We start from the raw sequence: 14,313 nt of genomic DNA, 5'->3' as shown, positions 1-14,313 counted from the left end.
CATTAAACCAAACAAAAACACAAGAACAACAACAACAAAATACAACCAACCAACCAATACACCACACCAAAACCCCTCAAACTCTTAACAAAACCAGAGGCCTTTCCACATAGTTCACACAAAATAAGAGTCCAATATAAATAACTTTCAAATAGTTCAGCACAAGCACTTGAAGACACTAGCTTCTGGATTAGGGTTAATTAATTGTTCATTTGTTAGAGGCTGCCATGGAATATATGATGACCCAATCTGCTGTGAAAATATTTAAGAGGTTTCTGGTGATTGCAGTTTTAGTGTTTGTTTTAATATACAGATGAACTTTAACAAAACAACATTTCTTTTACAATATGCAGTTTATTTAAACTATGTTATGAGAATGCCCAGTTACATCTGTAAAAAACTGAATCCATCAAAAATTCTTATTAATAAATTCCATGTTAAGCAAGAGTTATTAAATATTATTATGAGGCAGTGTACACTTAGCAAGTATTCTATAAACAGAGGTTATACCACTCTGGCTTGGAACATGAGAACTATAAAAGTCTGAAAAAATCATCTGTATATGTCACTTTTGCAGTTTTGATACCGCATTCAGAAGTAAACCAAGTCACATCAATTACCGCATGTTCTAGGAGCAGTCTATTTTAAAATAGCTCTTAAAAATAAATTACAATGTCTAAAGTGAACAGGTGACCAGCCATATAACAAGATCAACTAAAATAAATAATTTACAATAGAAATTGTTGCTAGCACTAAATCATACAAAAACAATTATTGCATTTAGCTCTGCACAGAAAAAATACCTTTTCTCATAGCAACGTGAACTCCTATAGATGCTATATCTATACTACCATCCTCTTTCAGCTGAAAAGTGTAAACCACTAATTTTGTGCTAGAGCTGCAAAAATATTATAATTTATTCACTTTAAAAAATATTTAGAGTAAGTTATCACCAACTAATACTAATTTCTAGGAACCTTCAAATCTTAAGGATCTTAACCTTAACATCAGCTGGCTGACATGTAATTTCACATTTATTCTGAATTCAAAACATCAGACAACTCCTCACAGATAGTTCTCCTTAAAAAAGGGAATCAAGGAAGGTTAAAAGAGATTAGAGAATTCAAATAAGAACTTAAGTAGCAATGAGGCCCTCTTTTTTCTTCAAATCTCAGGAACTTGGCTGCTGTCAAGGCCCACTGAGGTGATGTAGCAGAAGTTGCTATCATCTAGATGTACAAAAACTAGCTGGAAGTAACTCAGTCCTTCCGTACTCTTCTTTTGCGCACTGATTTCAGTGGACTATCTCCATAACCTGTGTCTTCGTTAGCTTCTTTCACCTGGGGGGGCAACCAAAAAAATCAGCATTAAAATTTTAAACCAGTTTTGATTATCACAACTGGCATACTACTTTATCCCCCTTCCCCTCACCCCCATCGTGTCACTAAATGCAACACTTCAGCGATAGGACATTATTTTCCCTAATACTAATCTATCAATAAATAAAGTAGGTGGAAGACTTTTTCTTTCTATATGCAGAAGGAAGAGACCAGTACATCAAAAACAATGTCAGGAATCTGGTTTTGCCCATTTACTGCCTGGTTTAAAAGCAGACAATGCATTGCTTTCTCACTTCCCTGCATCACCTAAGGGTAAGCACCTCATTTAGAAGTAACAGCTCACAGACTGTGGCGCAACCTGAGTGAGAATATGGCATGTATGATATCTCCCAAGTAGGTCACCAAGTAACTCATGACTGAAATTTGTACACCCTGAAAATACCCTGAGAGGAGCAACACATAACCTCACTGTGACAGCAGGTAATGGCATACACACAGATACTGTTACGTTCACAGAGTCACATGCATCTTGGTGGATTCATCAGATACTGTGTTCCCAGGTAAGTTTAAGGGAAAAAAGACCCCAAACTTCTTAAAGGAAGAAGAGGAAGTACTGAATAAGAGGTAATTAATGGAGAATTTCAGTGCTGAAGCAATGCAACCTCATGTAAGGTACAGTTTCTCAGAGGACTTCTATATGAAAAGGAGTTAAGGTTACATTAAACAACTCCTCTAATCTGGGAAGGGACTCATTTAGGGAGTGGCAAGCACAGGATGACCAACAGAAATACTGTGGGTGGATCTAAATGATCTCAGACATACCAGTGTGACTAAATGAAAGGATAATGAGCAGTTGACAAGCAAGAAAAGCACACACAAATTCCATTCTACAATGTAATTTTCTGAAAAACATTTTACAGATTATCTGGTGACTGATTAACCTGCACAAGAGAAATGGAACTGCAGGTGCTGAATTCAAGACCAGTATGGGTCATTTTGATTAAACCCCTATTTTTTTTTAACAACAACAACAAAAAAAGTCTCACTGAAAGGCTATTTGTTTAGAATCACATGTTCCACCAGTTAAGTAGCATAATATAAAGAGATTGAAATCTGCTGCAGCAGCCAAATTTAAGACTTGATTCATTTAATAACTTGTTAAAAACTATACTCCTGTAAAAAAGTTTCATGTTTAGAGACCTGCATGATCATTTCATACTATACCTGTATTTTACAATAAATATCACCTCTTAGCCAAAATTACACAGGAAGAGAAATGTTTCACAAACCTATAGAGAGCAGTTGAGGTGTCCAACTCAAACATAACATCCCCCCTCATGATTTATGTCTTAACAAAAGAAAAACTCTTGTGGGTAACTGAGCTTAGTTAGAAGAGTGATGTTGGATAAGGACAAAGCAAAAATAGGGAAAAAAACCTCACAACCTTACCTCATCTTCTGAACTAGATTTATTTGACTTATCACCTTCTTCTTGACTTGTATCTGCAATGTCATTTTTTTCTCCTCCACCCTCATCTTCTGCAGAAGAAACTAGTTTTACTTGGTAAACAGAACTATATTAAAAATGTACTATTTCCAGAAACACCAGTAAGGAAGGGAGCCAATCTCAAGTCTTAGAATGAACTGCTAGTTTACAATAACCCTTAAAAACATCTCTAATACAGAGAGCAGAATTCTCATTATTCAGTAGAAACTGATCACTGTTGGATTTACTAACTAATTTTAACAGCTTTGGCATTCTCTCTTTTCATGATAGCATGTACTTTCAGACTTTTAATTGACCAACTAAAATGACAACTTTCAGTTGGTTTCTGTCAGGGAAAAAAAAACCCAAAAAACAAAAAAAAACCACGGAGCAGCTTTCAGTATTTCACATCTACTGTATTTTCAGGCTTTATCAAGAATTACTAAAATCAGTGACCAATAGAATAATTCAAGGTACAACCCTCCCACAGACAGGATGAAAGACTTATGTTAAAGACTTAATGTGTCTGTAATAGCTTATAAGGTACGTGTATCTGAACCATTCAGATATGTTCAATATATGGAAAATTCAGAACTGAGAAAATACACATCATTGTCTACAAACACACAAAGACTGGTGGAAGCCCATTAATTTCCTAAAAGTGAAAAATACTGAGAAGACTTTCCCCTTATATTTATCAAAGAACTATTAGCTATGGAATGTTACTTGCTGGAGGTTGTTAAAGACAAAAAGATGACTCAGAGCATGGCAGGTTATGCATATTCAAAGATAACTGTAATTATTGGCAATGCAATCCAAAAAATAGTCCTATTCATATATTTACAATCAAACAGCAAGCGGGCTTGCTCATCTTACCATCTTCAGCAGTATCTTCATTTCCTTTTTCTTCTTCTAATTGTATTTCATCATCGTCTAACTCCTCTCCCTCTTGGTCTAGTTCTCCTTTTGTAATTGGCTTAGATATATCAGGTTTTTTAAAGTCAATATCTTCATCTGGTTTCTACAACAAAACTCAATTTACACTTAAACTAAGAATTAAACAAAAGCCACTGTAAGCTAAGTAATATCAATGGCCCATTGAAAGGGCGTACTGTTACACAGATGATCATAGTTTTCAAATAAAGTATTAAGAGTAAAATCAAATAAAAATGTAGTAGGTTTCTCTTACCTTTGTTGGCCAGCAGAACAACACCCCTAGACCAACAGGGAGAGCGAAAGTCAAGATGTAAAGAACCCAGAGCCATGGGTGGTCTTCTGCAGCAGTCACCGGTTGACTAAACATACCAGGCTACATTAAAAACAATTATTAATTTTGCATTTACATCCCTCTCAACACTTAAGTTTACAAAGCATACTGTAAATATTTTTAGCTTTATGTTGCCTAAAGAAAACCCTTCTTTACCTCTTTTAATGACTAAAACAATATTGGACTTTAATACTAGTAAAGTATAACTTGACAGACCGCAAATGAATAGCAGGTGTTAAGTAAGAAGGAACAAATCTGGTACTCCAAATGTACCAGACTGGCCACTAGTCAATTTTGCAAAGCAACATTTGGAGTCTTGGCAAGCTCACATTTCACACCCTTCCCAGCTACTTTGTTTTTATCCTATACTGTGCTAACTCAGCTGGAAGCTCCCAAAGCATCCAGAACCTCGGAGCAGTGTCATGCTCCATCTGTACTACCATGTTCTCTCTTTTGACTGCCAATTATTCAGGGAGTAAACTGTCCTCCCAGCCCAGCTCTGACTTATATAGTAGAGGGGCGTAGGTAGGCCAAGTGACTGGTCCAGCAAGACCCCTGGAAAAGAGTACATCAGAAACAAAGTCAGGAAGTTTGAGAGGCACAGGGCACAGCGGAGTGAGAGGACTCAAAGGGAATATTTTTGCTGTTGTGTGTATAGGCATACATACAGGTCCAGACATAAAACCATATATTTCAAAAAAGGGCAAGATTTCAAAAAAGCATTGACTTCATGGACACATTGACCAACAGCATCCTATGGACACCTTCTCCACCCCATCCCAACACCAAGGTGGGACCATGAAGACCCCATAGATGGGCAACCCCACTCCCCCCCCATATCAATGCTCTGGGCCTTGTTGTTGGAGGACACCAAGGTGGGTTTGGTCCCCTCCATGATGGTGCAAAGCATTCTGGGTGACCCCAAAGTGGACAATAGATGTGCCTCATGGTGGGGTCAACAGGTCCTATATAGTGGGGTCAACAGGTCCTATAGTGGGGTCAACAGGTCTACCCCATGGTAGGGCCAACAGGTCAACCCCAGCTCTGTATCGAACCCATGGTCAATGGGGTCCCCATTAGGGCCAACAGGTCAACCCCAGCTCTGTATCGAACCCATGGTCAATGGGGTCCCCATTAGGACCAACAGGTCAACCCCAGCTCCGTATCTACCCCATGGTCAATGGGGTCCCCATTAGGGCCAACAGCTCAACCCCAGCTCTGTATCTACCCCATGGTCAATGGGGTCCCCATTAGGGCCAACAGCTCAACCCCAGCTCTGTATCTACCCCGTGGTCAATGGGGTCCCCATTAGGGCCAACAGGTCAACCCCAGCTCTGTATCTACCCCATAGGGTCCCCATTAGGGCCAACAGCTCAACCCCAGCTCTGTATCTACCCCATGGTCAATGGGGTCCCCATTAGGACCAACAGGTCAACCCCAGCTCTGTATCTGCCCCATGGTCAATGGGGTCCCCATTAGGGCCAACAGCTCAACGCCAGCTCCGTATCTACCCCATAGGGTCCCCATTAGGGCCAACAGGTCAACCCCAGCTCCGTATCTACCCCATGGGCAAGGGGGTCCCCATTAGGGCCAACAGGTCAACCCCAGCTCTGTATCTACCCCATGGTCAATGGGGTCCCCATTAGGGCCAACAGCTCAACCCCAGCTCTGTATCTACCCCATGGTCAACGGGGTCCCCATTAGGGCCAACAGGTCAACCCCAGCTCTGTATCTACCCCATGGTCAATGGGGTCCCCATTAGGGCCAACAGCTCAACCCCAGCTCCGTATCTACCCCATAGGGTCCCCATTAGGGCCAACAGCTCAACCCCAGCTCTGTATCTACGCCATGGTCAATGGGGTCCCCATTAGGGCCAACAGCTCAACCCCAGCACTGTATCTACCCCATAGGGTCCCCATTAGGGCCAACAGCTCAACCCCAGCTCCGTATCTACCCCATAGGGTCCCCATTAGGTCAACCCTAAAGCCTATGGAGGACCTTCTGCCCCTATGAACCTCTGGACACCAGAGGCCACCTCTTGCCCATGTCCAGCAGTAGAAGACGTGGTCCAAAGCCACGTCCATCAGCTCTTTATTCATCCAGCATCATCTCCATAGGGTCCTTATGGTGGAGCCCTACCTGCTCCTCACCCAGCGCTCGGACCGGCCGGCTCTGGGGGGACCTTCCCCTATGGAGGAGAAGCTTTGGGGTGGCTCCATCCCATGGGCCAGGGTGAGGATGGGTGGGGAGCTCTCACTTCCTCCTCATGGTCTCCTGAAGCCACCGCGTGTACTTGCAGAGGTTGACGTAGACCCCGGGCTTCTTGGGGTCCCCACAGACACCGGGACCCCAAGAGACGATGCCTTGGAGGCGCCCATCGCACATCAGAGGTCCCCCGGAGTCACCCTGATGGGGGCCATGGAGGACAATGAGGTCCCCAATGGAGCCAACCAATGGGAACTCCTCCCATCCCAGGACCTCCTCCATGGGTCCACCAATGGCCATGGACCCACCTGGCAGGAGTCGGCCCGGCTGCGGGATTCACCGGCGCAAACCATGTTGGTGGTGATGGAGTCGGGGTAGATGCGGTGGCATTGGTCCTGCGGGATGATGGTCACCTTGGTGCAATGGAGGTCCTCGGGGAAGGTCACTGTGAGGGGTGGAGAGGCCATGGTGGAGATATGGACCTGAGCATCCAATGTGGACCTCATTGGAGCATCCATTGGTGGTACCCAACGGGGGCTCCAGAGCTCCTTGAGATCCTCCTTGGGTGATGGAGGAGATGGGGTCACCCATGGTGGAGATATGGACCTGAGCATCCAATGTGGACCTCATTGAGCATCCATTGGTGGTACCCAATGAGGGCTCCAAAGCTCCTTGAGGTCCTCCTTGGGTGATGGAGGAGATGGGGTCACCCATGATGGAGATATGGACCTGAGCATCCAATGTGGACCTCATTGAGCATCCATTGGTGGTACCCAATGGGGGCTCCAAAGCTCCTTGAGGTCCTCCTTGGGTAATGGAGGAGATGGGGTCACCCATGATGGAGATACAGACCAGAGCATCCAATGTGGACCTCATTGAGCATCCATTGGTGGTACCCAATGGGAGCTCCAAAGCTCCTTGAGGTCCTCCTTGGGTGATGGAGGAGATGGGGTCACCCATGATGGAGATATGGACCTGAGCATCCAATGGGGACCTCATTGAGCATCCATTGGTGGTACCCAACGGGGGCTCCAAAGCTCCTTGAGGTCCTCCTTGGGTGATGGAGGAGATGGGGTCACCCATGATGGAGATATGGACCTGAGCATCCAATGGGGACCTCATTGAGCATCCATTGGTGGTACCCAATGGGAGCTCCAAAGCTCCTGGAGGTCCTCCTTGGTTGATGGAGGAGATGGGGTCACCCATGATGGAGATATGGACCTGAGCATCCAACCCAGACCCAATGTGGACCTCATTGGAGCATCCATTGGTGGTACCCAACAGGAGCTCCAAAGCTCCTTGAGGTCCTCCTTGGGTGATGGAGGAGATGGGGTCACCCATGATGGAGATATGGACCTGAGCATCCAATGTGGACCTCATTGGAGCATCCATTGGTGGTACCCAACAGGGGCTCCAAAGCTCCTTGAGGTCCTCCTTGGGTGATGGAGGAGATGGGGTCACCCATGATGGAGATATGGACCTGAGCATCCAATGGGGACCTCATTGAGCATCCATTGGTGGTACCCAATGGGAGCTCCAAAGCTCCTTGAGGTCCTCCTTGGGTGATGGAGGAGATGGGGTCACCCATGATGGAGATATGGACCTGAGCATCCAATGTGGACCTCATTGAGCATCCATTGGTGGTACCCAACGGGAGCTCCAAAGCTCCTTGAGGCCCTCCTTGGCCACCCAAGTTGGGTGATGGAGGAGATGGGGTCACCCATGGTGGAGATATGGACCAGAGCATCCAACATGGACCTCATTGGAGCCCATCCACCCTCTTGGTGGCACCCAATCCCTTCTTGGTGTCCTCACCATGGCCGAACATCACCCAACCTTCCCCTATATCCCCATAGGGATGTGACCCCCATGACGAGAACCCCCTCTATTTGGACCCCCATGCTTCCTACCTTCTGGGCTGGTGGTGGACCCCCATCCTGAGATCTGACACGTCTTACCGGGCACGGGGCAATGGGTGGCCAATGGCAAGGGCTTCACCTGCTTGTTGATGTGGATGGGGAGGTGGAGCCTGATGAGCATGAGGTCCCCATCCTTGTTGGTCTCGTTGTACCAGGGGTACTTGAAGACCATGGCCGAGTGCCTCCTCTGCTCGGGCCCATTGGAGTCCTTGTGGCGCCGGCCCCCCAACCGCACGTTGATGAAGCTGATGGGACCCCATGGTTATGGTGATGGTGATGGCTCCCAGTTAGACCCCCATTGACAGCACAGCCCTAGCCCCATAGAGGAACCCCTAAATCAGAGCTGAGCTCCACCCCGCCCCATAGAACCCAAAGGCAATGGGGTCCTACCCGGGGACGTGGCAATGGGCGGCCGTCAGCACCCAGCTCCTGTCCACCAGGGTCCCACCACAGATGAAGCGGTCGCCTTTGAAGAGGGCGGCTTGCCAAGGGAGGTCACAGGAGGTGCCCTCGATCACCCATAGGACGTTCCTTGAGGCTATGGGGGGGCAATGGGGAGGGGTGGAAGGGAGATACTGGGATCACTGGGACAGCACTGGTGGGGGTGGTCCCAGTCCCACATCTTCAAGCCCCTCTGGATGAGGAGGTGAAGGAGGGGTGGAAGAGGCCGCATTGATGCGGGGCATATTGGGAGGGCCATGGGGTCAATGGGGGTCAGTGGGGTCAATGGGGTTCAATGGGGTCAATGGGGGGCCATGGGGTCAATGGGGGTCAATGGGGTCAATGGGGGGTCAATGGGGTCAATGGGGGTCCATGGGGTCAATGGGGGTCAATGGGGTCAATGGGGGTCCATGGGGTCAATGGGGGTCCATGGGGTCAATGGGGGTCCATGGGGTCAATGGGGTCAATGGGGGTTCATGGGGTCAATGGGGGTCAATGGGGGGTCAATGGGGTCAATGGGGGTCCATGGGGTCAATGGGGTCAATGGGGGTTCATGGGGTCAATGGGGGGCCATGGGGGGTCAATGGGGTCAATGGGGGTCAATGGGGTCAATGGGGGGCAATGGGGTCAATGGGGTCAATGGGGTCAATGGGGGTCAATGGGGTCAATGGGGGTCAATGGGGTCAATGGGGGTCAATGGGGTCAATGGGGTCAAGGGCGGGAGGTCCATAGGATGGGGGCCTATAGGGACAATGAGGGGAGATCCATAGGGTCAATAGGGGGAGATCCATAGGGAGGATGGGGGTCAATGGGGGTCCATGGGGTCAATGGGGGTCCATAAGGACCTATGGGGCCCAGGTGATGTCCTACCGGTGGCTTCCAGTGCCAGGAGCATCAGGAGCAGGAGCCTCATACCGGAGCACCGGGAGCTGGGGGGAGATGTGGGGTTGGGATGGGGACAGGGAGCAATGGGGCCCATGGGGAGAGAGGGGTGAGGGGGGGGGGGAAGGGGAAAATGGGGGGGGGAAGGAGGGAAAAGAAGGAGGAAAGAAGGGGAAAAAAGGGGAAAAAAGGAGAAAAAGAGGGGGAAAAAAGAAGGGAAAGAAGGAAAAAAGAAGGAAATAAAGAAGAAAAAAAGAAGGTGAAAAGGAAAAAAAGAAGGAAAAAAGAGAGGAAAAAAGAAGGAAATAAAGAAAAACGAAGGGAAAAATAAGGGAAAAATGAAGAAAAAAAATAAGAAAAAGAAGGAAATACAGAAGAAAAAAGAAGGTAAAAAGGAAAAAAAGAAGGAAAAAGAGGAAAAAAGAAGGAAATAAAAAAGAAAAAAGGGAAAAAAGAAGGAAATAAGAAAAAAGAAGGTAAAAAGAAGGGGGAAAAAGAAGGAAAAAGAAGGAAAAAAAAGAAAGAAATAAAGAAGAAAAAAAAGAAAAAAGAAGGAAATAAGAAAAAAGAAGGTAAAAACAAGGAAAAAAAGAAGGAAAAAAGAGGAAAAAAAGAAGGAAAAAGAAGGGAAAAAGAAGGAAATACAGAAGAAAAAAGAAGGGAAAAAGAAGGGAAAAAAGAAGGAAAAAAGGGGAAAAAAGAAGGAAATAAAGAAGAAAAAAAGAAAGGAAATAGAAGAGGAAAAAAGAAGGAAAAAGAAATGAAAAAAGAAGGAAAAAAGAAAGGGAAAAAAAAAGGAAAAAAGAAGGAAATAAAGAAGAAAAAAACAAAGTAAAAAGAAGGAAAAAAAAGGAAAAAAAGAGGAAAAAAGAAGGAAAGAAAGAATAAAAAAAAGAAGGTAAAAAGAAGGGAAAAAAAGAAGGAAAAAGAAAGGAAAAATGAAAGAAATAAAGAAGGAAAAAAAAGAGGGAAAAAGAAGGAAATAAAGCAGAAAAAAAAAGGTAAAAAGACGGGAAAAAAAAGAAGGAAAAAAGGAAAAAAAGAGGGAAGGGAGGCTGGGAAAAGGGGGAAGGAGTGGAGAGGGGGAAGGGAAAAGGGGGATGGGAAAAGAGGGGGATGGGGAAAGGGGGGGAAGGGAAAAGGGGGGGAAGGGAAAAGGGATGGGAATGGGGAAAAGGGGGAAGGGAAAAGGGGGATGGGAAAAGAGGGGGATGGGGAAAGGGGGGGAAGGGAAAAGGGGGGGAAGGGAAAAGGGATGGGAATGGGGAAAAGGGGGATGGGAAAAGGATGGGAAAAGAGGGGGATGGGAAAAGGGGGGGAAGGGAAAAGGGGGGGAAGGGAAAAGGGGGATGGGAGAAGGGGGATGGGCAGAGGAGGGTTGTGAATGGAGGGGAAGAGGGGAAGGGGGAAGGGAAGGGGTGGGAATGGGGCTGGGAATGGGGCTGGGACCGGGCCCCGCGTCCCTACCGGGGCGGGAGCGGCTCCTCCGCGTCTGCTCCGGGCTCCGCTCCTCCGGGCCCTTTTATGTGGGGCTGGAGCAGGAAGAGGCTCCCCCGCCCTCGGCCCATCCCGGAACCTTCCTATGGGAGCAGGGGATGGGGACGTCCAATGGGAACGGGTCCATGGTGGGGTCCAGGGATGGGGATGGCCAATGGGAACGGGTCCATGGTGGGGTTCAGGGATGGGGATGGCCAATGGGAACGGGTCCGTGGTGGGGTCGTCCAATGGGAATGGGTCCATGGTGGGGTCCAGGGATGGGGACGTCCAATGGGAACGGGTCCACGGTGGGGTCCAGGGATGGGGATGTCCAATGGGAACGGGTCCATGGTGGGGTCCGGGGATGGGGATGTCCAATGGGAACGGGTCCATGGTGGGGTCGTCCAATGGGAACGGGTCCATGGTGGGGTCCAGGGATGGGGATGTCCAATGGGAACGGGTCCATGGTGGGGTCGTCCAATGGGAACGGGTCCATGGTGGGGTCCAGGGATGGGGATGTCCAATGGGAACGGGTCCATGGTGGGATGCAGGGATGGGGATGTCCAATGGGAACAGGTCCATGGTGGGGTCCAGGGATGGGGATGTCCAATGGGAACGGGTCCATGGTGGGGTCGTCCAATGGGAACGGGTCCATGGTGGGGTCGTCCAATGGGAACAGGTCCATGGTGGGGTCCAGGGATGGGGATGTCCAATGGGAACGGGTCCATGGTGGGGTCCAGGGATGGGGACGTCCAATGGGAACGGGTCCATGGTGGGGTCCAGGGATGGGGATGTCCAATGGGAACGGGTCCATGGTGGGGTCCAGGGATGGGGACGTCCAATGGGAACGGGTCCATGGTGGGATGCAGGGATGGGGACGTCCAATGGGAACGGGTCCATGGTGGGGTCCAGGGATGGGGATGTCCAATGGGAACGGGTCCATGGTGGGGTCCAGGGAGGCCATGGTGGGGTCGTCCAATGGGAACGGGTCCATGGTGGGGTCGTCCAATGGGAACGGGTCCATGGTGGGGTCGTCCAATGGGAACAGGTCCATGGTGGGGTCCAGGGATGGGGATGTCCAATGGGAACGGGTCCATGGTGGGGTCCGGGGATGGGGATGTCCAATGGGAACGGGTCCATGGTGGGGTCGTCCAATGGGAACGGGTCCATGGTGGGGTCCAGGCCATGGGGATGGGGATGGCCAATGGGAACGGGTCCATGGTGGGGTCCAGGCCATGGGGATGGGGATGTCCAATGGGAACGGGTCCATGGTGGGGTCCAGGGATGGGGATGTCCAATGGGAACGGGTCCATGGTGGGGTCCAGGGATGGGGATGTCCAATGGGAACGGGTCCATGGTGGGGTCCAGGGATGGGGATGTCCAATGGGAACGGGTCCATGGTGGGGTCCAGGGATGGGGATGTCCAATGGGAACGGGTCCATGGTGGGGTCCAGGGATGGGGATGTCCAATGGGAACGGGTCCATGGTGGGGTCCAGGGATGGGGATGTCCAATGGGATTGGATCCCAAATGTGGCTCCATGATGGATTCCAGCCCATGGGAATGGGTGAAGATGGTCAATGGGAGCATCTCCAATGGGATCCCATCCCAAATGTGGGTCCGTGGTGGATCTAAGGATGTGGAGATGGAAGAAGATGGTCAGATGGTGAACCTCCAATGGGATCTGGTCTGGATGGAGATGATCCCCATGGTCCTTATGGATGGAGATGATCCCATGGTCCTTATGGATGAGGATGGAGATGATCCCCATGGTCCTTATGGATGAGGATGGAGATGATCCCCATGGTCCCTATGGATTAGGATGGAGATGATCCCCATGGTCCCTATGGATGAGGATGGAGATGATCCCCATGGTCCTTATGGATGGAGATGATCCCCATGGTCCCTATGGATGGGGATGGAGATGATCCCCATGGTCCTTATGGATGGAGATGATCCCCATGGTCCTTATGGATGAGGATGGAGATGATCCCCATGGTCCTTATGGATGGAGATGATCCCCATGGTCCTTATGGATGAGGATGGAGATGATCCCCATGGTCCTTATGGATGAGGATGGAGATGATCCCCATGGTCCCTATGGATGAGGATGGAGATGATCCCCATGGTCCTTATGGATGAGGATGGAGATGATCCCCATGGTCCTTATGGATGAGGATGGAGATGATCCCCATGGTCCTTATGGATGAGGATGGAGATGATCCCCATGGTCCTTATGGATGAGGATGGAGATGATCCCCATGGTCCTTATGGATGGAGATGATCCCCATGGTCCTTATGGATGAGGATGGAGATGATCCCCATGGTCCTTATGGATGGAGATGATCCCCATGGTCCTTATGGATGAGGATGGAGATGATCCCCATGGTCCTTATGGATGAGGATGGAGATGATCCCCATGGTCCCTATGGATGAGGATGGAGATGATCCCCATGGTCCCTATGGATGAGGATGGAGATGATCCCCATGGTCCCTATGGATGAGGATGGAGATGATCCCCATGGTCCTTATGGATGAAGATGCTGATGGCCACCATGGTCCATGGCCACCATTGGGTCCCCTTTGGTCCTTGTAGAAGAGAAGAAGTAGGAGCTACACCCACAACGCATCCTGGTGCCCATCACCGCGACCTCCCAGTCCCTCCCAGTCCCTCCCAGTCCCTCCCAGTCCAACCCTAGAAGCCCCTTGAAGGCCCCTCCCAGGACCTCCAGGGCAAAAGAGCGGGTCCATCCGGTTCCCAGCCAATCCCAGTTGAGCCCCAACCGCCGCCACCGGCTTGAACTGGCCTGAACTGGCCTGAACTGGGATGAACTGGGCTGGGCTGGGGCTGACTCAGCTCCTTCAGCCTCACCCAGCACTCGCGGCAGCCAATCGGGTGCGGCTCCTCTAGCCTCGACCAATCAGGTGGCGGCTGCTCTCGCCTCCACCAATCAGGTGGCGGCTCCTCAAGAGCTCCCCCGGGGGGGGTGTTAATTGAGGGAGCTCATTAAGGTCATTAAGCAACTGGGAGGGACGCACGGGTTTAAACTGGGCCCAGTTCACTTCTTCCCCCCCCCCCCATGGATTGAATGGGGGGATCAATGAGGAGGGTCCCAGTTGCTCCCAGTTACCACCAGTTCCTTCCCAGTTAACCCCAGTGTCCCCCAATTGCTCCCAGTTACCCCCAGTTCCTTCCCAGTTACCCCCAGTTCCTTCCCAGTTACCCGCAGTGTCCGCCAATTGCTCCCAGTTACCCCCAGTTCCTTCCCAGTTACTCCCAGTTCCTTCCCAGTTACCCC

At 49.2% G+C, this 14,313-nt stretch overlaps 2 protein-coding genes across 4 annotated transcripts; both read right to left on the bottom strand.

Moving 5' to 3' along the window:
• Positions 1–616: 616 nt before the first annotated feature.
• On the bottom strand, positions 617–4,169 carry LOC133217101 (calmegin-like). 3 transcript variants are annotated; one of them, XM_061362244.1, is made up of 4 exons: positions 4,015–4,169; positions 3,702–3,846; positions 2,790–2,863; positions 617–1,340 (listed from the first exon to the last, which is right to left on the bottom strand). In XM_061362244.1, exons 1-4 carry the CDS (start codon positions 4,126–4,128, stop codon positions 1,260–1,262), a joined length of 414 nt encoding a protein of 137 aa, XP_061218228.1. In that variant the 5' UTR covers positions 4,129–4,169; the 3' UTR covers positions 617–1,259. The 3 variants fall into 3 exon arrangements, with proteins under 3 accessions (XP_061218228.1, XP_061218226.1, XP_061218225.1); XM_061362242.1 differs by having other exon boundaries at positions 2,790–2,875; positions 4,015–4,167; XM_061362241.1 differs by having other exon boundaries at positions 2,790–2,878; positions 4,015–4,160.
• Positions 4,170–6,323: 2,154 nt separating this feature from the next.
• LOC133217104 (kallikrein-8-like) lies at positions 6,324–11,051 on the bottom strand. Its single transcript, XM_061362248.1, has 6 exons — positions 11,007–11,051; positions 9,528–9,586; positions 8,607–8,754; positions 8,208–8,461; positions 6,606–6,742; positions 6,324–6,498 (listed from the first exon to the last, which is right to left on the bottom strand). Exons 2-6 carry the CDS (start codon positions 9,568–9,570, stop codon positions 6,346–6,348), a joined length of 735 nt encoding a protein of 244 aa, XP_061218232.1. The 5' UTR covers positions 9,571–9,586; positions 11,007–11,051; the 3' UTR covers positions 6,324–6,345.
• Positions 11,052–14,313: the final 3,262 nt, after the last annotated feature.

Source organism: Neopsephotus bourkii, unplaced genomic scaffold, assembly GCF_033783945.1.
Source record: "Neopsephotus bourkii isolate Nb327-2 ecotype Australia unplaced genomic scaffold, CSIRO-AGI_Nbou_v1 NB_1100, whole genome shotgun sequence".
NCBI lineage: Eukaryota > Metazoa > Chordata > Aves > Psittaciformes > Psittacidae > Neopsephotus > Neopsephotus bourkii.
The sequence above is the reverse complement of the archived record's forward strand: the minus strand, read 5'-3'. Positions and strand labels throughout refer to the sequence as shown.

Coding starts and splice junctions, on each gene's coding strand:
- LOC133217101 (XM_061362241.1), bottom strand. CDS start 4,128: ATGTTTAGTCAACCGGTGACTGCTGCAGAAGACCACCCATGGCTCTGG. Junction 3,847..4,014: donor TGTTCTGCTGGCCAACAAAG/GTAAGAGAAACC, acceptor GTTTTGTTGTAG/AAACCAGATGAAGATATTGA. Junction 2,879..3,701: donor TGAAGATACTGCTGAAGATG/GTAAGATGAGCA, acceptor TTTCTTCTGCAG/AAGATGAGGGTGGAGGAGAA.
- LOC133217104 (XM_061362248.1), bottom strand. CDS start 9,570: ATGAGGCTCCTGCTCCTGATGCTCCTGGCACTGGAAGCCACCG. Junction 8,462..8,606: donor GCCCATTGCCACGTCCCCGG/GTAGGACCCCAT, acceptor GGGTCCCATCAG/CTTCATCAACGTGCGGTTGG. Junction 6,499..6,605: donor GCCGGGCCGACTCCTGCCAG/GTGGGTCCATGG, acceptor GGCCCCCATCAG/GGTGACTCCGGGGGACCTCT.